At 43.7% G+C, this 23,944-nt stretch overlaps 1 protein-coding gene across 3 annotated transcripts in view; it reads right to left on the bottom strand.

Moving 5' to 3' along the window:
- Nucleotides 1-15,955: 15,955 nt before the first annotated feature.
- The window catches only part of LOC124043139 (KH domain-containing, RNA-binding, signal transduction-associated protein 1-like), a 38,686-nt gene continuing 30,697 nt past the window's right edge, over nt 15,956-23,944 (bottom strand). For 2 of the 3 annotated variants that reach the window (XM_046361370.1, XM_046361371.1), the window contains 2 exons: nt 23,408-23,466; nt 21,756-23,158 (listed from right to left, as the gene is read on the bottom strand). In XM_046361370.1, coding sequence (XP_046217326.1) covers nt 23,052-23,158; nt 23,408-23,466 — 166 coding nt within the window. In that variant the 3' untranslated portion in view covers nt 21,756-23,051. Of the gene's footprint in view, nt 16,815-20,601; nt 20,707-21,755; nt 23,159-23,407; nt 23,467-23,944 lie in introns of those variants that run through there. The other variant, XR_006840275.1, reaches the window with a different exon arrangement.

Raw genomic sequence — 23,944 nt, 5'->3', positions numbered from 1 at the left:
GTCCTTATGGGTGTATTGTGTGTAGATAGGTGAGGGGGGGGGGGATCAATTTAATCCAATTCAAATTCAGGCTGTAGCATAAAAAAGGTTGTTCTGAAGGCACTGCAGGACCATCAAGTACGAAACACATATTACTTTGTGAGTATATACTGTAGGGAGATTACTTTGTGAATATATACTGCAGGGAGATTGTGAGTATATTCTGCAGGGAGATTACTTTGAATGAGTATATACTGCAGGGAGATTACTTTGTGAGTATATACTGTACAGAGATTACTTTGTGAGTATATACTGCAGGGAGATTACTTTGTGAGTATATACTGTACAGAGATTACTTTGTGAGTATATACTGCAGGGAGATTACTTTGAATGAGTATATACTGCAGGGAGATTACTTTGTGAGTAGACACTGTACAGAAATTACTTTTGAGTATATACTGCAGGGAGATTACTTTGTGTGAGTATATACTGCAGGGAGATTACTTTGTGTGAGTATATACTGCAGGGAGATTACTTTGACTGAGTATATACTGCAGGGAGATTACTTTGACTGAGTATATTCTGCAGGGAGATTACTTTGAATGAGTATATACTGCAGGGAGATTACTTTGTGAGTATATACTGTACAGAGATTACTTTGTGAGTATATACTGCAGGGAGATTACTTTGTGTGAGTATATACTGCAGGGAGATTACTTTGAATGAGTATATACTGCAGGGAGATTACTTTGTGAGTAGACACTGTACAGAAATTACTTTGTGAGCATATACTGCAGGGAGATTACTTTGACTGAGTATATACTGCAGGGAGATTACTTTGTGTGAGTATATACTGCAGGGAGATTACTTTGAATGAGTATATACTGCAGGGAGATTACTTTGTGAGTATATACTGTACAGAGATTACTTTGTGAGTATATACTGCAGGGAGATTACTTTGTGTGAGTATATACTGCAGGGAGATGACTTTGTGTGAGTATATACTGCAGGGAGATTACTTTGTGAGTAGACACTGTACAGATATTACTTTGTGAGTATATACTGCAGGGAGATTACTTTGTCTGAGTATATACTGCAGGGAGATTACTTTGAATGAGTATATACTGCATGGAGATTACTTTGAATGAGTATATACTGCAGGGAGATTACTTTGTGAGTATATACTGCAGGGAGATTACTTTGTGAGTATATACTGCAGGGAGATTACTTTGTGTGAGTATATACTGTAGAGATTACTTTGTGTATATACTGCAGGGAGATTACTTTGTGAGTATATACTGTAGGGAGATTACTTTGTGACTATATACTGCAGGGAGATTACTTTGTGTGAGTATATACTGTAGAGAGATTACTTTGTGTATATACTGCAGGGAGATTACTTTATGAGTATATACTGCAGGGAGTAAGTCGCTCTGGATAAGAGCGTCTGCTAAATGGCTTAAATGTAAATGTAGATTACTTTGTGAGTATATACTGCAGGGAGATTACTTTGTGAGTATATACTGCAGGGAGATTACTTTGTGAGTATATACTGCAGGGAGATTACTTTGTGAGTATATACTGCAGGGAGATTACTTTGTGAGTATATACTGCAGGGAGATTACTTTGTGAGTATATACTGCAGGGAGATTACTTTGTGAGTATATACTGCAGGGAGATTACTTTGTGAGTATATACTGCAGGGAGATTACTTTGTGAGTAGACACTGTAGGGAGATTACTTTGTGAGTATATACTGCAGGGAGATTACTTTGTGGGTATATACTGCAGGGAGATTACTTTGTGAGTAGACACTGTAGAGAGATTACTAAGTATCTTCATTGCCTTCATTTTACTCACCTAATAAAATGACGACGACAGTTTTAAGGACATTTTCTCATCTCGTTGAGACAGCAGACAGTGATAAAAATGTCAGCTAAGGTGTTTATTGACGAACAATGATTGATTGGTGATATTTGATGATTGATGGATATTGCTTTTGGCAAGGTGCTGTTTTTTCCAGTTCTCACAGACAGGAAGTGAAAAACGGCTGAAGACAATACATCATCAAGACAACTATGTCAGAGATGCTGTCTGTCTGTCGGAAACTTTGGGTGGAAGTTATGCTGTGTTTAGTGTAGCGTTTGATAACTCTTTAAAAGGGACAGTAGAATGGAGTTTGCAGTTTTGTGATTTTGTCTCTACGAGGATTGGGTTAAGATTTTGGCGGATGTAAATTGAACCTAGATCAGGTTTTATCTAGAGTAAAGGAATGGGGAAAATGAGCTGAACAGACGTGACTTTGAACATCATCATCCTCTTCCTCAGTGAGATATCAGGCTGTGAATATGTCAGGAAATAAAGAAAGCAGCCTATCACCAACCCCAGTGACGGATGTATCGTTAGGCAGAAGAGGCAATTGGCTCAGGCCTCACATCATCAAGGGGCCTAGTGGGTTGAGCATCATTTAAAATATATATATATACTAATAATGATTAAAAATATATATATAATAATCCATTCACTTACTCTGCGTCTCACAAAGACACAGCGTTTGGAACCAAAGAATCTCAAATTTGGACTCATCAGACCAAAGGATAGATTTCCACAGGTCTAAATGTCCATTGCTCGTGTTTCTTGGCCCAAACAAGTCTCCGCTTATTGGTGTCCTTTAGTAGTGGTTTCTTTGCAGCAATTCGACCACGAAAGCCTGATTACACATAGTCTCCTCTGAACATTTGATATTAAGATGTGTCTGTTACTTGGGCTGCAATCTGAGGCTGGTAACTCTAGTGAACTTATCCTCTGCAGGAGAGGTAACTCTGGGTCTTCCTTTCCTGTGGAGGTCCTCATGACAGCCAGTTCCATCATTGTGCTTGATGATTTTTGTGACTGCACAAGTTCTTGACATTTTCCAGGTGGACTGATCTTCACGTCTTAAAGTAATGATGGACTGTCATTTCTCTTTGCTTATTTGAGCTGTTCTTTCCATAATATGGACTTGGTCTTTTACCAAATAGGACTATCTTCTGTATACCACCCCTACCTTGTCACAACACAACCGATTGGCTCAAACACATTGAGAAGGAAAGAAATTCCACAAATCAACTTTTAAAAAGGCACATCTGTTCATTGAAATATATTCCAGGTGACTACCTTATGAAGCTGGTTGAGGGAATGCCAAGAGTGTGCAAAGCTGTCATCAAGGCAAAGGGTGGCTACTTTGAAGAATCTCAAATATATTTTGATTAAAATATATAATATAAAATATATTTTGATAGTTTTAACACTTTTGTGATTACTGAATGATTCCATATGTGTTATTTCATAGTTTTGATGTTTTCACTATTATTCTACAATGTAGAAAATAGTTTTAAAAAATCAAGAAAACCCTTGAATGAGTAGGTGTGTCCAAAATTTTGACTGGTACTGTATATATTTCATATCAATATTATCCAAGTTTTTCTCATAATAGTAGAAACGCTTGTCAATAATCACCCACCAACTGGTTAGAAATAATGGACTATTCCTCCCTGACAGAGTTGGACTATTCCTCCCTGACAGAGGTGGTCTATTCCACCCTGACAGAGTTGGACTATTCCACCCTGACAGAGATGGTCTATTCCTCCCTGACAGAGTTGGACTATTCCACCCTGACAGAGTTGGACTATTCCACCCTGACAGAGTTGGACTATTCCACCCTGACAGAGTTGGACTATTCCACATTTACATTTACATTTAAGTCATTTAGCAGACGCTCTTATCCAGAGCGACTTACAAATTGGTGCATTCACCTTAAGACATCCAGTGGAACCCTGACAGAGTTGGACTATTCCACCCAGACAGAGTTGTACTATTCCACCCTGACAGAGTTGGACTATTCCACCCAGACAGAGTTGGACTATTCCACCCAGACAGAGTTGGACTATTCCACCCTGACAAGAGTTGGACTTTTCCACCCAGATAGAGTTTTGTGCATTGTTTCCTTATGAAATGACTTCAAACATGACTTTCATTGAAATGAAGCTGCAGCAATGCTTTTCCGGTGAGATCGTTTCAGCCACTTGCAAATTGAAAGAAAGTTGCAGAGGTGCTGGAATTCATTTGGAGGAAGGTGCAAAAGGTAACCTTGGCTGACTTACCCAAACTCCTTTGCTCCTACATCTTCATCATCATGAAGCCCACAGACTTGAGTCTGGATACCTCGCTGATGATCGTCTGATTGGTCCCAGAAACCAATGGGTTGGACCAGAGCCAGAACACACGTGGATTAAGCAGCGATTTGAAAATGTGTGACTGACATTTTGATAGTCTGATTGGTTGGAGATGATCAGTGGAAGAATTCACTTTCAGTCGGCAAAACAAAAAATGTAACCTACTTTTATAGAGTGATGTGTTTGACCATCGGATAAAAACATCATGACTGGTTGTGTTCGTGGCACGTTAAAAGGTCATTCATTTTTTTTACAGGTCACATGACTGGGGAGGACTGGCCTCTGCCCTGGTCCTCCAAATGACTAAATCCATCCCTGACAAACCCACACAGCTCAAGAGTGACTTTGACATTGGAAGTCTATCCACTAGGGGCAACAGTGAGCCTTATTACATTCAAGTCGGCTTGAGTTTTGCGAGAGCGCTGTGGATGCGGGGGGTGGCAGATGGGTGTAATTCCACCATTCTGGATTAGAAGGTTGTGAGTTTGATCCCATTTAACCCTAACTCCAAACGTTAACCCTTACCGTTAACATTTGGAATGCGTACGTAAACTTTATGTTTTAACCCTGTCCAAAACCGTACCCTACATTTGGCAGATGGGTGTAACCCCATAAGAATGGATCTGTTTAATCTCAGTGGTGAAAACTTGTTTTGAATGTTTTGTTTTTAAACTATCCTAAATGTTAACCCTTAATGTTGACCTTAACTATTCTGAATCAGTGACTACACGTTAACCCTTAATGTTGACCTTATCTATTCTGAATCAGTGACTACACGTTAACCCTTAATGTTGACCTTATCTATTCTGAATCAGTGACTACACGTTAACCCTTAATGTTGACCTTAACTATTCTGAATCAGTGACTACACGTTAACCCTTAATGTTGACCTTATCTATTCTGAATCAGTGACTACACGTTAACCCTTAATGTTGACCTTAACTATTCTGAATCAGTGACTACACGTTAACCCTTAATGTTGACCTTAACTATTCTGAATCAGTGACTACACGTTAACCCTTAATGTTGACCTTATCTATTCTGAATCAGTGACTACACGTTAACCCTTAATGTTGACCTTATCTATTCTGAATCAGTGACTACACGTTAACCCTTAATGTTGACCTTAACTATTCTGAATCTGAATCAGTGACCTTATCTATTCTGAATCAGTGACTACACGTTAACCCTTAATGTTGACCTTATCTATTCTGAATCAGTGACTACACGTTAACCCTTAATGTTGACCTTATCTATTCTGAATCTGAATAATGTTGACCTTATCTATTCTGAATCAGTGACTACGTTAACTTAATGTTGACCTTATCTATTCTGTTTAATGTTGACCTTATCTATTCTGAATCAGTGACTACACGTTAACCCTTAATGTTGACCTTATCTATTCTGAATCAGTGACTACACGTTAACCCTTAATGTTGACCTTATCTATTCTGAATCAGTGACTACACGTTAACCCTTAATGTTGACCTTATCTATTCTGAATCAGTGACTACACGTTAACCCTTAATGTTGACCTTATCTATTCTGAATCAGTGACTACACGTTAACCCTTAATGTTGACCTTATCTATTCTGAACCCTAATGTTGACCTTATCTATTCTGGAATCAGTGACTACACGTTAACCCTTAATGTTGACCTTAACTATTCTGAATCAGTGACTAACTATTCTGAATCAGTTAACCCTTAATGTTGACCTTAACTATTCTGAATCAGTGACTACACGTTAACCCTTAATGTTGACCTTAACTATTCTGAATCAGTGACTACACGTTAACCCTTAATGTTGACCTTATCTATTCTGAATCAGTGACTACACGTTAACCCTTAATGTTGACCTTAACTATTCTGAATCAGTGACTACACGTTAACCCTTAATGTTGACCTTATCTATTCTGAATCAGTGACTACACGTTAACCCTTAATGTTGACCTTATCTATTCTGAATCATCGACTAAATGTTAACCCTGACCTTAACTATTCTGAATGAGTGACTAATCTTAATGTTTATACCATATCCCAGAACCATTCAAAATGAGTGACTAAACTTAATGTTTATGCCATATCCCATAACCATTCAGAATGAGTGACTAAACTTAATGTTTATGCCATATCCCATAACCATTCAGAATGAGTGACTAAACTTAATGTTTATACCATATCCCAGAACCATAACATTTACATTTTACATTTACATTTAAGTCATTTAGCAGACGCTCTTATCCAGAGCGACTTACAAATTGGTGCATTCACCTTATGACATCCAGTGGAACAGTCACTTTACAATAGTGCATCTAAATCTTAAAGGGGGGGTGAGAGGGAATACTTATCCTATCCTAGGTATTCCTTAAAGAGGTGGGGTTTCAGGTGTCTCCGGAAGGTGGTGATTGACTCCGCTGTCCTGGCGTCGTGAGGGAGTTTGTTCCACCATTGGGGGGCCAGAGCAGCGAACAGTTTTGACTGGGCTGAGCGGGAGCTGTACTTCCTCAGTGGTAGGGAGGCGAGCAGGCCAGAGGTGGATGAACGCAGTGCCCTTGTTTGGGTGTAGGGCCTGATCAGAGCCTGGAGGTACTGAGGTGCCGTTCCCCTCACAGCTCTGTAGGCAAGCACCATGGTCTTGTAGCGGATGCGAGCTTCAACTGGAAGCCAGTGGAGAGAACGGAGGAGCGGGGTGACGTGAGAGAACTTGGGAAGGTTGAACACCAGACGGGCTGCGGCGTTCTGGATGAGTTGAAGGGGTTTAATGGCACAGGCAGGGAGCCCAGCCAACAGCGAGTTGCAGTAATCCAGACGGGAGATGACAAGTGCCTGGATTAGGACCTGCGCCGCTTCCTGTGTGAGGCACGGTCGTACTCTGCGGATGTTGTAGAGCATGAACCTACAGGAACGGGCCACCGCCTTGATGTTGGTTGAGAACGACAGGGTGCTGTCCAGGATCACACCAAGGTTCTTAGCGCTCTGGGAGGAGGACACAATGGAGTTGTCAACCGTGATGGCGAGATCATGGAACGGGCAGTCCTTCCCCGGGAGGAAGAGCAGCTCCGTCTTGCCGAGGTTCAGCTTGAGGTGGTGATCCGTCATCCACACTGATATGTCTGCCAGACATGCAGAGATGCGATTCGCCACCTGGTCATCAGAAGGGGGAAAGGAGAAGATTAGTTGTGTGTCGTCTGCATAGCAATGATAGGAGAGACCATGTGAGGTTATGACAGAGCCAAGTGACTTGGTGTATAGCGAGAATAGGAGAGGGCCTAGAACAGAGCCCTGGGGGACACCAGTGGTGAGAGCGCGTGGTGAGGAGACAGATTCTCGCCACGCCACCTGGTAGGAGCGACCTGTCAGGTAGGACGCAATCCAAGCGTGGGCCGCGCCGGAGATGCCCAACTCGGAGAGGGTGGAGAGGAGGATCTGATGGTTCACAGTATCGAAGGCAGCCGATAGATCTAGAAGGATGAGAGCAGAGGAGAGAGAGTTAGCTTTAGCAGTGCGGAGCGCCTCCGTGATACAGAGGAGAGCAGTCTCAGTTAAATGACTAGTCTTGAAACCTGACTGATTTGGATCAAGAAGGTCATTCAGAGAGAGATAGCGGGAGAGCTGGCCAAGGACGGCACGTTCAAGAGTTTTGGAGAGAAAAGAAAGAAGGGATACTGGTCTGTAATTGTTGACATCGGAGGGATCGAGTGTAGGTTTTTTCAGAAGGGGTGCAACTCTCGCTCTCTTGAAGACGGAAGGGACGTAGCCAGCGGTCAGGGATGAGTTGATGAGCGAGGTGAGGTAAGGGAGAAGGTCTCCGGAAATGGTCTGGAGAAGAGGGGAGGGGATAGGGTCAAGCGGGCAGGTTGTTGGGCGGCCGGCCGTCACAAGACGCGAGATTTCATCTGGAGAGAGAGGGGAGAAAGAGGTCAGAGCACAGGGTAGGGCAGTGTGAGCAGAACCAGCGGTGTCGTTTGACTTAGCAAACGAGGATCGGATGTCGTCGACCTTCTTTTCAAAATGGTTGACGAAGTCATCTGCAGAGAGGGAGGAGGGGGGATTCAGGAGGGAGGAGAAGGTGGCAAAGAGCTTCCTAGGGTTAGAGGCAGATGCTTGGAATTTAGCGTGGTAGAAAGTGGCTTTAGCAGCAGAGACAGAGGAGTAAAATGTAGAGAGGAGGGAGTGAAAGGATGCCAGGTCCGCAGGGAGGCGAGTTTTCCTCCATTTCCGCTCGGCTGCCCGGAGCCCTGTTCTGTGAGCTCGCAATGAGTCATCGAGCCACGGAGCGGGAGGGGAGGACCGAGCCGGCCTGGAGGATAGGGGACATAGAGAGTCAAAGGATGCAAAGAGGGTGGAGAGGAGGGTTGAGGAGGCAGAATCAGGAGATAGGTTGGAGAAGGTTTGAGCAGAGGGAAGAGATGATAGGATGGAAGAGGAGAGAGTAGCGGGGGAGAGAGAGCGAAGGTTGGGACGGCGCGATACCATCAGAGTAGGGGCAGTGTGGGAGGTGTTGGATGAGAGCGAGAGGGAAAAGGATACAAGGTAGTGGTCGGAGACTTGGAGGGGAGTTGCAATGAGGTTAGTGGAAGAACAGCATCTAGTAAAGATGAGGTCAAGCGTATTGCCTGCCTTGTGTGTAGGGGGGGAAGGTGAGAGGGTGAGGTCAAAAGAGGAGAGGAGTGGAAAGAAGGAGGCAGAGAGGAAAGAGTCAAAGGTAGACGTGGGGAGGTTAAAGTCGCCCAGAACTGTGAGAGGTGAGCCGTCCTCAGGAAAGGAGCTTATCAAGGCATCAAGCTCATTGATGAACTCTCCGAGGGAACCTGGAGGGCGATAAATGATAAGGATGTTAAGCTTGAAAGGGCTGGTAACTGTGACAGCATGGAATTCAAAGAAGGCGATAGACAGATGGGTAAGGGGAGAAAGAGAGAATGACCACTTGGGAGAGATGAGGATCCCGGTGCCACCACCCCGCTGACCAGAAGCTCTCGGGGTGTGCGAGAACACGTGGTCGGACGAAGAGAGAGCAGTAGGAGTAGCAGTGTTGTCTGTGGAGATCCATGTTTCCGTTAGTGCCAAGAAGTCGAGGGACTGGAGGGAGGCATAGGCTGAGATGAACTCTGCCTTGTTGACCGCAGATCGGCAGTTCCAGAGGCTACCGGAGACCTGGAACTCCACGTGGGTCGTGCGCGCTGGGACCACCAGATTAGGGTGGCCGCGGCCACGCGGTGTGGAGCGTTTGTATGGTCTGTGCAGAGAGGAGAGAACAGGGATAAACAGACACATAGTTGACAGGCTACAGAAGAGGCTACGCTAATGCAAAGGAGATTGGAATGACAAGTGGACTACACGTCTCGAATGTTCAGAAAGTTAAGCTACGTAGCAAGAATCTTATTGACTAAAATGATTAAAAATGATACAGTACTGCTGAAGTAGGCTAGCTGGCAGTGGGTGCGTTGTTGACACTACACTAATCAAGTCGTTCCGTTGAGTGTAATAGTTTCTACAGTGCTGCTATTCGGGGGCTAGCTGGCTAGCTAGCAGTGTTGTTTACGTTACGTTGCGTTAAAAGAACGACAATAGCTGGCTAGCTAACCTAGAAAATCGCTCTAGACTACACAATTATCTTTGATACAAAGACGGCTATGTAGCTAGCTATGTAGCTAGCTACGATCAAACAAATCAAACCGTTGTACTGTAATGAAATGAAAATGTGATACTACCTGTGAATGCGACCGGGTTGTTGAGTCTATTCAGAAGACGTTGGCTAGCGTTGGCTAGCTAGCAGAGTCTCCTACGTTAAGGACGACAAATAGCTGGCTAGCTAACCTCGGTAAATTAAGATAATCACTCTAAGACTACACACTCTAAACCTAAACAACACAATTATCTTGGAACGAAGATACAAAGACAGCAAAGACAGCTATGTAGCTAGCTAACACTACACTAATCAAGTCGTTCAGTTGAGTGTAATAGTTTTCCCAGTGCAGCTAATCAGTGGACGTTAGCTAGCTGGCTAGTGAAGACTACGTTAGGACGGCGAAATACGATAATTACGCAATTATCTTTGATACAAAGACGGCTATGTAGCTAGCTGAGAAGAAATTGCTAAGATTAGACAAATCAAACCGTTGTGCTATAATGAAATATAATGAAATGTAATGAAAAAGTTATACTACCTGCGGGAGCGAAGTGCGATGCGACCACTCGCTCCAAACCGGAAGCTGTGAGTAAACTTAATGTTTATACCATATCCCAGAACCATAACCATTCAGAATGAGTGACTAAACTTAATGTTTATACCATATCCCATAACCATTCAGAATGAGTGATTCAATTTAAGGAGCGGGCTGCCTTTTTAAAGCAACAAATCCATTTAAATTGTGGCATCGATATGAGTCAGAATCAGGTATTCCAGCGTCAGAATTAAACTACAAAGTGTAAATAGGATAATGTCGGTCATAAAGTCATTCTTGTTTAAAACAGAGTTTGGTGATCGTTCTCTATCCAATATATTACACAGTGAGACAGACCTGCTCAGCAGCTCCGACTGTTTAGATAAGACAATAAGTCGCAAATATTTTTACTTTAGAAATACTGTACCTTAGATGTAAAATTGCGCAACTAAACACATGAAATGGCAAAAATGACAAAATTAATTACAGATTTCTTAAGATTCCTCCTGGGGATTTTGAGGAAGTGAAATAGGCTTCAACATCTACAGTGTCTCGTGAGGGTAAAACATTACGGGGGACAAAATATCATGAACCAAACACGGAATCGGTCTGGAAACACACCTCCAAGACTGGACTCTTGTTTTTCAAATGGGCAACAGAAAAACACACGTGCCAATCGGCGCGTTCAGCGGCTCTTTTAACCAACGCTGTCCAAAAACCTTGAACCTTGACCTCATGAACTTGACATTTGGAGCAACAGAACAATGCTGAGCAGGAGTCATCCCAGGGTGTCAGAAACGCAACGAAATTGAACCTTTGGCGGAACTTCGAAATGTGACGTTTGGAGAAACGTCTAATTCTACAGTGAGATAGTGAAAGCTTGTTGGCCTGGCCACAGGTCCACACCACAGTAACACATCCTCACTAACACAGGTCCACTCTATCACAGGTCCACACCACAGTAACACATCCACACTAACACAGGTCCACTCTATCACAGGTCCACACCACAGTAACACATCCACACTAACACAGGTCCACTCTATCACAGGTCCACACCACAGTAACATCCATAACACACACTAACACAGGTCCACTCTATCACAGGTCCACACCACAGTAACACATCCTCACTAACACAGGTCCACACTAACACATCCACAATAACACATCCTCACTAACACAGGTATACACTAACACAGGTACACACTAACACATCCACACTAACACAGGTACACACTAACACAGGTACACACTAACACATCCACACTAACACAGGTACACACTAACACATCCACACTAACACAGGTACACACTAACACATCCACACTAACACAGGTACACACTAACACAGGTACACACTAACACATCCACACTAACACATCCACACTAACACAGGTACACACTAACACAGGTACACACTAACACGGGTACACACTAACACGGGTACACACTAACACATCCTCACTAACACATCCACACACTAACACAGGTACACACTAACACAGGTACACACTAACACAGGTCCACACTAACACATCCACACTAACACAGGTACACACTAACACAGGTACACACTAACACATCCACACTAACACATCCACACTAACACAGGTACACACTAACACAGGTACACACTAACACACATAACCACACTAACACAGGTTATCCCTCCCCCCTCCCTTCCTCCCCCTCCCTCCCCACCCCCTCCCTCCCCCACTAACACATCCACACTAACACAGGTCCACTCTAACACAGGTACAAACTAACACATCTACTAACACATCCACAGTAACACATCCACACTAACACAGGTCCACTCCAGGTACACACCCTAACCATTCCTAACACAGGTCCCTCCACAGGTCCACCTATCACAGGTCCACACCCAGTCCCTCCTAACACAGGTACACCCTAACACAGGTACACCTAACACATCCACACTAACCAGGTACACCTTCCACCTAACACCACTAACACATCCACCTAACACAGGTCCCTCTAACACAGGTACCCATCTACTAACACCCCTCCAACACAGGTCCCCCTCCCCCCCTCCCTCCCTCCCTCCCCTCCCTCCCTCCTGCCTTCCTTCCTCCCCCCCCCTCCCTACTTCCTTCCTCCCTCCCTCCTCCCTCCCTCCCTTCCTCCCCCCCCTCCCTCCCTCCCCTCCCTCCTTCCCTCCCCCCTCCCTACCCCCCCTCCCTCCTCCCCCCCCTCCCCCCCTCCCTCCCCCCCCCCTCCCTCCCTCCTGCCTTCCTTCCTCCCCCCTCCCTACTTCCTTCCCCCCCCCCCTCCTTCCTTCCTCCCCCTCCCTCCTTCCTTCCCCCTCCCTCCTCCCCCCCCCCTCCTTCCCTCCCTCCCCCCCCTCCCTCCCTTCCCTCCCCTCCTTCCCCCCTCCCTCCCTCCCTCCCCCTCCCTCCTTCCTCCCCCCCCTCCCTCCCTCCCCCCCTCCCTCCTCCCTTCCCCCTCCCTCCTCCCCATTCCCATTCCCCCTCCCTCCCTTCCCATCTTCCAGTTGTTACATGGACACAGAGGACGGCTGCGTGTCAACTGGCAGCCTATTCCCTATACATTCGGCCTATGGGCACTAGTCAAAAGTAGTGCACTATAAAGAGAATAGGGAAGTCATTTGGGATGCTGATTAAGCCTCACATTGGGGACAGATTGATTAAAAAATGTTTAATACAGTAATGCACAGTTACTGTACTAACATTGTCAGCACACACACACACACACACACACACACACACACACACACACACACACACACACACACACACACACACACACACACACACACACACACACACACACACACACACACACACACACACACACACACACACACACACACACACCCTACTCCAGGGAATTGACAGATGGCCATTAGTAGTAATTGGTAGAACTGACTGAATGAAGTAATAGAATAAGCAGGATAGACGGGAGGCAGGGGAAGCAGGAGAGAAAGGAGGAAGGGAGAGAGTCTGGGGAGAGCAGGAGAGAAAGGGATAGAGACAGGGAAGAAAGGAGGTAGGGAGAGAGTCTGGGGAGAGCAGGAGAGAAAGGGATAGAGACAGGGAAGAAAGGAGGTAGGGAGAGAGTCTGGGGAGAGCAGGAGAGAAAGGGATAGAGACAGGGAAGAAAGGAGGTAGGGAGAGAGTCTGGGGAGAGCAGGAGAGAAAGGGATAGAGACAGGAGAGAAAGGGATGGAGACAGGAGAGAAAGGGATAGAGACAGGGGAGGGTAGGGAGGAGAGAAAGGGATGGAGACAGGAGAGAAAGGAGGTAGGGAGGGGGTCTGGGGAGAACAGGAGAGAAAGGAGGAAGGGAGAGAGTCTGGGGAGAGCAGGAGGAGAAGGGAGAGAGTCTGGGGAGAGCAGGAGAGAAAGGGATAGAGACAGGGAATAAAGGAGGTAGGGAGAGAGTCTGGGGAGAGCAGGAGAGAAAGGGATAGAGACAGGAGAGAAAGGAGGTAGGGAGGGGGTCTGGGGAGAACAGGAGAGAAAGGAGGAAGGGAGAGAGTACGAGAGACAGGAGAGAAAGGGAGGGAGACAGGGGAGAAAGGGAGGGAGACAGGGGAGAACTGGAGGGAGGGAGAGAGTACGAGAGACAGGAGAGAAAGGGAGGGAGACAGGAGAGAAAGGAGGTAGGGAGGGGGTCTGGGGAGAACAGGAGAGAAAGGAGGAAGGGAGAGAGTACGAGAGACAGGAGAGAAAGGGAGGGAGACAGGGGAGAAAGGGAGGGAGACAGGGGAGAACAGGAGGGAGGGAGAGAGTACGAGAGACAGGAGAGAAAGGGAGGGAGACAGGAGAGAAAGGAGGAAGGGAGAGAGTACGAGAGACAGGAGAGAAAGGAGGGAGGGAGAGAGTACGAGAGACAGGAGAGAAAGGGAGGGAGTCTGGGGAGAACAGGAGGGAGGGAGAGAGTACGAGAGACAGGAGAGAAGGGGGGGGGGGGTGTCAGCGGAGGAGCCAGAGAGGTAGAGAGCAAATGCTGGTAACCTATCTCCTTCACACACACATCCCTCACAGCCAGATCTCACAGCATTATCAGACTTGGACGTTGAGCAAGCCAACATTTGTTGCGAAAGCTTTGCACATTTGAGCGGAAAGGACATGCAAATGCAGTTCACATTAGCATTTCATATCTTTAGGGCAACATAGGCTGGGTTATGCCAGGGATTGTCTGTTGTACGTGCGTGCGTGCGTGCGTGTGTGCGAGTGAGTGATATTCGGTGTGTGTGAACGACGTGGCGAGCAGCAGAGGACTCGAGCAGAACAGAAACAGGATTCACTCTTAGCGGGCGTCTTGATTTCACAAGCACATAGCATCATTTACCCTGATATTTAAAACCATAAAGAGAAAACAGAAATGGACACAGGCTGTATCTGTTAAAGAGTATAATTAACAATTAATGTGTTTATGAGGGGGGGGGCAGAAAGTACAAATGTTTTCAACCCTTCACAGAAAATAAGACAACCAATTAAAGGGAAATGTAAACCAATTTCACAGCTGGTTACAGCCTGGGTGGTCATTGTCATAGTACATTTCCATAGCAACGAACTGTAAAAGGTCTTGGAAACTGTTCACATTACAAAACAATAGAAAAGTGATTCATATTAAAACAAAAAGTGCCTTAGCAGTGAATAAGCAGTACGGTATCAAAACACCACAGTCAAACATAGACATCACAAGCATAGCTTCACGGTAAAGTGTCATAGCTTCACGGTAAAGTCTCATAGCTTCACGGTAAAGTCTCATAGCTTCACGGTAAAGTGTCATAGCTTCACAGTAAAGTGTCATAGCTTCACGGTAAAGTCTCATAGCTTCACAGTAAAGTGTCATAGCTTCACGGTAAAGGGTCATAGCTTCACAGTAAAGTGTCATAGCTTCACAGTAAAGTGTCATAGCTTCAGTAAAGTGTCATAGCTTCAGTGTCATAGCTTCAAGGTAAAGTGTCATAGCTTCACGGTAAAGTGTCATAGCTTCACGGTAAAGTCTCATAGCTTCACGGTAAAGTCTCAAAGCTTCACGGTAAAGTCTCATAGCTTCACGGTAAAATCTCATAGCTTCACGGTAAAGTCTCATAGCTTCACAGTAAAGTGTCATAGCTTCACGGTAAAGTCTCATAGCTTCACAGTAAAGTGTCATAGCTTCACAGTAAAGTGTCATAGCTTCACAGTAAAGTGTCATAGCTTCACGGTAAAGTGTCATAGCTTCACGGTAAAGTGTCATAGCTTCACGGTAAAGTGTCATAGCTTCAAGGTAAAGTGTCATAGCTTCACGGTAAAGTGTCATAGCTTCACGGTAAAGTGTCATAGCTTCACGGTAAAGTCTCATAGCTTCACAGTAAAGTGTCATAGCTTCACAGTAAAGTGTCATAGCTTCACAGTAAAGTGTCATAGCTTCACAGTAAAGTGTCATAGCTTCACAGTAGTGTCATAGCTTCACAGTAAAGTGTCATAGCTTCACAGTAAAGTGTCATAGCTTCACAGTAGTGTCATAGCTTCACAGTAGTGTCATAGCTTCACAGTAAAGTGTCATAGCTTCACAGTAAAGTGTCATAGCTTCACAGTAAAGTCATAGCTTCTGTCATAGCTTCACAGTAAAGTGTCATAGCTTCACAGTAGTGTCATAGCTTCACAGTAAAGTGTCATAGCTTCACAGTAAAGTGTCATAGCTTCACAGTAAAGTGTCATAGCTTCACAGTAAAGTGTCATAGCTTCACATTAGTGTCATAGCTTCACAGTAGTGTCATAGCTTCACAGTAGTGTCATAGCTTCACAGTAAAGTGTCATAGCTTCACAGTAAAGTGTCATAGCTTCACAGTAAAGTGTCATAGCTTCACAGTAAAGTGTCATAGCTTCACAGTAGTGTCATAGCTTCACAGTAGTGTCATAGCTTCACAGTAAAGTGTCATAGCTTCACAGTAAAGTGTCATAGCTTCACAGTAAAGTGTCATAGCTTCACAGTAAAGTGTCATAGCTTCACAGTAGTGTCATAGCTTCACAGTAGTGTCATAGCTTCACAGTAAAGTGTCATAGCTTCACAGTAGTGTCATAGCTTCACAGTAGTGTCATAGCTTCACGGTAAAGTGTCATAGCTTCACGGTAAAGTGTCATAGCTTCACGGTAAAGTGTCATATCTTCACAGTAAAGTGTCATAGCTTCACAGTAAAGTGTCATAGCTTCACATTCCAGAATCTTCTCCCCTCATCCAGATTCTAATACAGAGCCTCATAGAACCACCCCTCTTATTTTTCTAGTGGGGCCAAGGCTCCCTTCTCTCTCCTCTGTAGGCTACATCTGCTCTCTGGTCCTCTGGGCAGCCTGCCCTCCTTCCAGACTGCTCTACCCCAGTATTGGTGCCCTCTACTGGGTCAGTTCTTCACTGTGGAGCCTGACGGCGATCCAGTGCTCTGTCATGTAGAGCCCTGCTGCTCCTGCAACACCTCACTGCAGAGGGGAAAAAAGAGAACACAACCAATTTCTTACAAGAACCAATCTACATTGATAGTATTAGACTATTAGCTGACCAGGATCTTTATTGGCAGTATAAATGAGCATTGGATCAAGGCTGGAAGCCTTTATCTCTCCAAGAGGATGGTTGGTCATTCCTCCCCTCTACTTCAACAACAGCCATCTATCTGGCTATACCAGGAAGGGCTGAAGAACAGCTCGTTTAAAACCACCACCCACCGCTAAGAAAAACTAGTTTCGCAAAATAGTTCTGATGTTATTGTCACTTGAAATTTTTACTGCTAGTAGCCCTTTCCTGCAGGTTCAATTTCCTGTCACAATCCCTCAGGGCTCCATGGTTACTGTCCTGAAACAACACCCCAGTGCTCCATAGTTACTGTCCTGTCACAATCCCCCAGGGCTCCATAGTTACTGTCCTGTCACAATCCCCCAGGGCTCCATGGTTACTGTCCTGTCACAACCCCCCAGGGCTCCATGGTTACTGTCCTGTCACAACCCCCCAGGGCTCCATGGTTACTATCCTGTCACAACACCCCAGGGCTCCATGGTTACTATCCTGTCACAACACCCCAGGGCTCCATGGTTACTGTCCTGTCACAACCCCCCAGGGCTCCATGGTTACTGTCCTGTCACAACCCCCCAGGGCTCCATGGTTACTGTCCTGTCACAACACCTCAGGGCTCCATGGTTACTGTCCTGTCACAACCCCCCAGGGCTCCATGGTTACTGTCCTGTCACAACCCCTCGGGGCTCCATGGTTACAGTCCTGTCACTACCCCCCATGGTGCCATGATTCTGGTCCTGTCACAACCTCACAACTCTAGAATCTGTACATTCTCATTAGTCCTGTTCCCAAGGTAACTGCTGACACCAACTGAGCATACTCACTGACTGGGACTGGCTACTGGAGAACAGCTATTGGGGAAAGTGTCTATGAAAAAGCAGGTCTGCGTTACCAAATGGCCCCATTTTCCCTTTATATTGCACATCATAGGGAATAGGGTGGGACGCAGATCCTGTCATCACTGCAGCATGATCCTTGGCTCTCCAGGGTGGTGCTACGAAATGTACCAAAAGCCACAACTATAGTACAAGTGTAACACGCTAACTTGGCTGTGAAGGCTTGGAACCAAACCTCCACAAGAGCCTTATAAAAGAGAGCCTTACAGGTTCTGACAGCGCGTAGGGTTCCGGACAGCGCCTAGGGTTCCGGACAGCGCCTAGGGTTCCGGACAGCGCCTAGGGTTCCGGACAGCGCCTAGGGTTCCGGACAGCGCCTAGGGTTCTAGAAATAACATGTGTATTGGTTTATCAGCCACACACACTCCTGGAATGTGGAGTTTCAGTATCAGTATAGCTGACATTATAGCTATAAATCTGGACCTGTATTCATAGTGTCTCAGAGCAGGAGTGCTGATCTCGGATCAGGTCCTTCCTGTCCATATTACTTAAGTATTCAGACCCTTTGCTATGAGACTCAAAATGGAGCTCAGGTGCATCCTGTTTCCATTGATCATCCTTGAGATGTTTCTACAACTTGATTGGAGTCCACCTGTGGTAAATTCAATTGATTGGACATGAATTGGAAAGGCACACAACTGTCAATATAAAAAGGTCCCACTGTTGACAGTGCATGTCAAAGCAAAAACCAAGCCATGAGGTCGAAGGAATTGTCCGTAGAGCTCCGAGACAGGATTGTGTCGAGGCACAGATCTGGGGAAGGATAACAAAACATTTCTGCAGCATTGAAGTTCCCCAAGAACACAGTGGCCTCCATCATTCTTAAAACGGAAGAAGTTTGGAAAAACCAAGACTCGTCCTAGATCTGGCCGCCCGGCCAAACTGACCAATCAGGGGAGAAGGGCCTTGGTCAGGGAGGTGACCCGATGGTCACTTTGAGCAAAGTACAGACAGATCCTTGATAAAAACCTGCTCCAGAGCACTCAAAACCTCGGAAGGTGAACCTTCGCCCAAGTCTAACAGGACAACAACCTCAAGCATACAGCCAAAACAACACAGGAGTGGCTTCAGGACAAGTTTGAATGTTCTTGTGTGACCCAGCCAGAGCCCGGACTTGAACCTGTCCAAACATCTCTGGAGAGACCTGAAAATAGCTGTACAGCAACGCTCCCCATCCAACCTGACAGAGCTTGAGAGGATCTGCAGAGAACAATGAGAGAAACTCCCCAAATACAGGTGTGCCAAGCTTGTAGCATCACACCCAAGAAGAATTGATGCTGTAATCATTGACAAAGGTGCTTCAACAAAGCACTGAGTAAAACATCTCTGTTTTAGGGTCTGAATACTTTTTATGTCTAAAAAAAACAGTGTTTTCTTTGTCATTACGGAGTATTGTTTGTAGATTGCTGGAACAAAACAATTTGATCAATTTTAGAATAAGGCTGTAACAAAATTTGCAAAAAGTCAAGAGGTCTGATTACTTTCCATTGTAGGAGCATCGTTATATCTCAGATCTGTTTCCAAAACCATTTTGATTCAATGTTGCACTTTAAAACGCTTGCAATCTAACGCCTGCCTCAGATCCCTCGTAGATCAGCACAGTACGTCGGTAGATGCTTCTTACACCCCCCCCACGTCACTTTGTTTCTTAAAAGTCTCAGTCATTGGGGAGGGGGGGGGTTCTAAGATGGGTATTATGACCATAAAACAGTCGTTGGGGAGGGGGGGTTCTAAGATGGGTATTGTATGACCATAAAACAGTCGTTGGGGAGGGGGTTCTAAGAAGGGTATTATGACTCATATGTATGACCATAAAACAGTCATTGGGGAGGGGGGGGTTCTAAGATGGGTATTATGACCATAAAACAGTCGTTGGGGAGGGGGTTCTAAGATTGTTTTGGTATTATGACTCATATGTATGACCATAAAACAGTCGTTGGGGAGGGGGGTTCTAAGAAGGGTATTATGACTTGTTTAAAAAGTATTATGACTCATATGTATGACCATAAAACAGTCGTTGGGGAGGGGGGGTTCTAAGCCGGCATTCGGAATTGTTTTAAGATGGGTATTATGACTCATATGTATGACCATAAAACAGTCGTTGGGGAGGGGGGGTTCTAAGCCGGCATTCGGAATTGTTTTAAGATGGGTATTATGACCATAAAACGTAGCAGTCAAACAGGGAAAATGGTTCCAATAGTTTTTGCACCATTCATTGTTCCCATAGGTGATGTTAGAAACACTTAAAATATGGGCTGTGTTTCGCGTAGGCGTGACATTTTGATAACCATGTAAAAACTCTCTCGGACAAGGAGACCTAGGCCTTTTTCAATTACGTAGAAATACATGTTAAGTTCAATCAATTGAGTTCTATTTTTCTACTTGTAGGCTACCATCTGAAAATTGTCTCAATATATTTAACGATGTGTAAAGTGTGCAATCATGTGCCAGATCTGAGATTAGTGCATTATAGGGCATAAGCATTAGAATAAGCCGCCTCAATATATGTAGCCGTAGGTGGTAATACCTCTCTAGGAGCTCATGTTGAAATAACTATAATGTTAAGGCAAGATTTGAACGGAGAAAACTGATCCGAGAGCAACGCACCCTTTCTTTCCAGCCTATCAGCTCCAACGATGTAATTTGCGACCGTTCTCTCTGCAAGGTGTTTTGGGAAACTAATGTTACATCTTCAGCCGTTGCCGGAAAGATGCATCGTTAAAAAAAAAACACTTGTTTTAAATTCAAATTAGAAGTTTAAAAAAAAGCTTAAATTCCATCGATACCTGAAACAAATGCCTACCTGAGGTATGTATAGTATCATCTCTCCAGTAAGCCGACCTCTGATTGGTTCTCTCTCTCCAGTAAGCCACCCTCTGATTGGTCCATGACTGACTAATAGTTGGACCTGAGGGAAGAGACACACTAAAGCCATAACCAATGGGAAAACACTAGTGGACAGTTCAGTTAAAATCATGCAAACTGGACAGAGTAGTTGTAGTCATGCAACTCAAAAGCTTTAGTCCATTACGTTCTACAAAATATGTAAAACGTGTTACAGTATATGCAATGTTTACACAAATATCGCAAAGAAAAAGTAGCAGCAGCTCAACTGGTTCAGAAGATATTGATAAAAGATTCGGCTTTGCAGATTTTCATTTTAGCTAGAGTTGCATTATTAACACTATTGTAGGATATTTTGTTAGTACACAGAACATTTATTTTAGTAAATCTACAACTACAGTAATATTTGGAAGTTACTTTACTTTAGATGTTTTGTTGTTGTTGTTGTTGACGACATGACTAGAATTCTTCTTTTACTAAATTGCACGCATTTACCAGCCGCTTAATTCAATATATAAAACACACTATCAAAAATGACACATTTAGGGTTAAGGTTACCTTTATAGTGGAACGATTACAGATTAAACCATCGTCTCCCATTACTCTCTTTCCTAAAGAAGCCACCGCGTCGGCCACTACACATGACATGTGAACATCGAGGTCAAACCCTGAAACCTACAAGACTTCAAAATGGTTGGAGTCCAGTTAATTTATTAACAAGAGTCTTAGCAATGCATTTCTCATTAAAGTTGTTCTACGACCACAGGTAAGATGGATTGAGAAAAGTCTTTATACATACCCAAGGCACTCAATGCTTTAGAGCTTTAAAACACATTAGGAACCAGGTTATTTTACAGGATTTACCTCTGGCTCCTTTTTAAAAAAGTATAGAAAGAGAGAGAAAGAATAAGTTGTGTTGCTTTTTAAATAAAATCAATCAAGACATCATTTAGTATATGTTAAGGGCTACAATACAAATCATTTAAATTTAAAAACAAAAAAAAAAGTTTTTTTTTTTTGTTGTTGTAGAGAAATACAAATAACAACACCTCTAACTACCAGGCTGTTAAAGGTTATTTAAAAATATTCAAGAAATAAACCAAGTTACGGAAGTTTCATAGAAAAAAACAAACTAAATCTTTATTGACAAACTGCTACAAAACATCTTCTGGGTAGATGTAGTAGTACCTATTTAGACAAGCCTTTACACATAGAGCATAATGCATTTTTAATGGAGAGGGTACATGTACCAGTGGCAGAATAGTGGATAGGTACAGTTTGGACGTTTATTTTTATAAGTATGTACAAAGACACCAGATTAATGAACTGCAGGATCCCTTCTCTGTGGAAAGAGAAAACCCATGTGGAGATTTTTGTCCCAATCCTTCATTTGCGTCATTTTTTTTTTTTACATGCAGTTTATAGACTCAGATTCAACCAATAAGATCCTGTAGTAAGACGTGTTGTTTTCTCTTTATCATCATATATTATCTACTTCTAAGAAGTAGAATAACACAGAGACATAATAAAAATGTACTTTAAAATGTTGAACAACTTTAATAAACAAGTGAAGTATGTGAGGACAGTCCATCTCAACAGTGGTTATTAGGCCTATATTTCAAAACTCTAAATGTACAATGACAAAATATCATTTATATAATCCCTTGCTGCCTAAATCTAAATGGACAACTTTTAATTAAAATATTATTTAAAACAAATGGGAATTATAAATCAAGAATGAATAGATCGCTGCTAGAAATTCCATTACCATTTGCTTGTTTTTACTGTTTCCTTTGACTTGAGTTGACGTTTTTTTTGTTTGGTTACATAACTGAAACAGCGTTGAATTTTCTTTTACTTCGCTTTTACTTATTAAAACAGAATTTTGAAATGTAGCCTAAATGGGAATCTGCAATTGTCCCTTAACAAAGTATTTTTTTAACAAAATAATTAAAAATGGTTTTCTTAAGATGGTCTAGAAGAAAAGATCTTAAGATCTTCTTAAGATGCTAACAAGTGGATAAGCAGTCTCCAACTCCACTCGAAATGAGTTTAAATCCAAAATGTAAAAATAAAAAATAAAATAAAGTTTACGGTCAACAATGCAAAAAAAAAGCCAAGGGAGATAAAAAACAGATTAACTAAAACTTCAAACTAAAATACAGTTATATTCTCTAACCCATCTAAAAAAATGCTTTAGGGTTTTGCTCTGAATGAAATATCAAACCAGCTTCAATAAGTCAAGATCCTCATTTTCTGTTTGTAAAAGTCCATCGTAGTAGAAAATACCAAAACAAAAACAAAAAACGGACAATTACTTTTTTCGAGGGTTTTGCTTAGAGCGAGAGCTGCCGTGGTAGACAGGTTGGTTGGTTGTCAGGGCAACTCGTTAGCGTTGTCATGGTGAGTTCAGTATTGTCTATAGGGGTGTTCTCGGTAAGGGCCCTTAGCCGCTCTGGAAGGTGGGGCCTTCCCCGCCGGTGCCGCTCTCTGGGCTCCGTTCCAGTCATCCTGGGCTGGAAGGGTGAACCAGACAGAACAGAGGGACAAAAACAGAAATGTCATTACAAAACGAACTTGCCTGTCACGTAGACATCTCCAACCAAAACACCATTTCCTTCCGTTTCCCAAGAGCACTTCAACAAGGATGTATTGAACACGATGTTGTTGTCGGCATTATTCATGAAATTTACCGACTACAGAACCAAACCAAACGTTGGCACATACTGAGAGCATATAATCAAACGAGAGTAGTAATGTCTTACCGTAGGGTTCATATGCCTCCTGTACCTCTCCATGTCCGTAGTCGTAGTACTCTGGCTCTCTAAGAGAAGAACAGAGGGGAAAGAACATTTCAAATAGCAGCACACCAAGCTAGCAGGCTAAACAAGCTAACCAGGTAGGTTGCTAACTAGCTCATCAAGCTAACCAGGTAGGTCGCTAACTAGCTTATTACAGCTAGCCAGAAACACAAGCTAGCCAGCAAACCAAGCAAACCAGCTGTCATCTTTGAGTTACATTTCATTCATAAAATCACTTAATATGTAAATAGAATAGCTTTAATAACAGATGTTAGCCAAGCGATAACCTAGCCACAGTTAGCTGAAACAGCAGCCCATATCTTTCTCCGATTAACACGTAGACTCAAAATAATCCAACCAAAGAGGTAGGAAAGTTAATCCATATGAACTCAAAAATATAGCCTATTTCAGTCCCTACAGTCCCCATAACTCAATAATCCAGTTTGTAAGTAGGGTAAGTGCAACCGTGAAGAGCAAGGAGGTGAGAGAGCAAGACCATGC

This window comes from Oncorhynchus gorbuscha, linkage group LG09 (genome assembly GCF_021184085.1).
Source record: "Oncorhynchus gorbuscha isolate QuinsamMale2020 ecotype Even-year linkage group LG09, OgorEven_v1.0, whole genome shotgun sequence".
NCBI lineage: Eukaryota > Metazoa > Chordata > Actinopteri > Salmoniformes > Salmonidae > Oncorhynchus > Oncorhynchus gorbuscha.
Note: the sequence above shows the minus strand (reverse complement) of the source record. Positions and strands in the feature narration are given on the sequence as shown.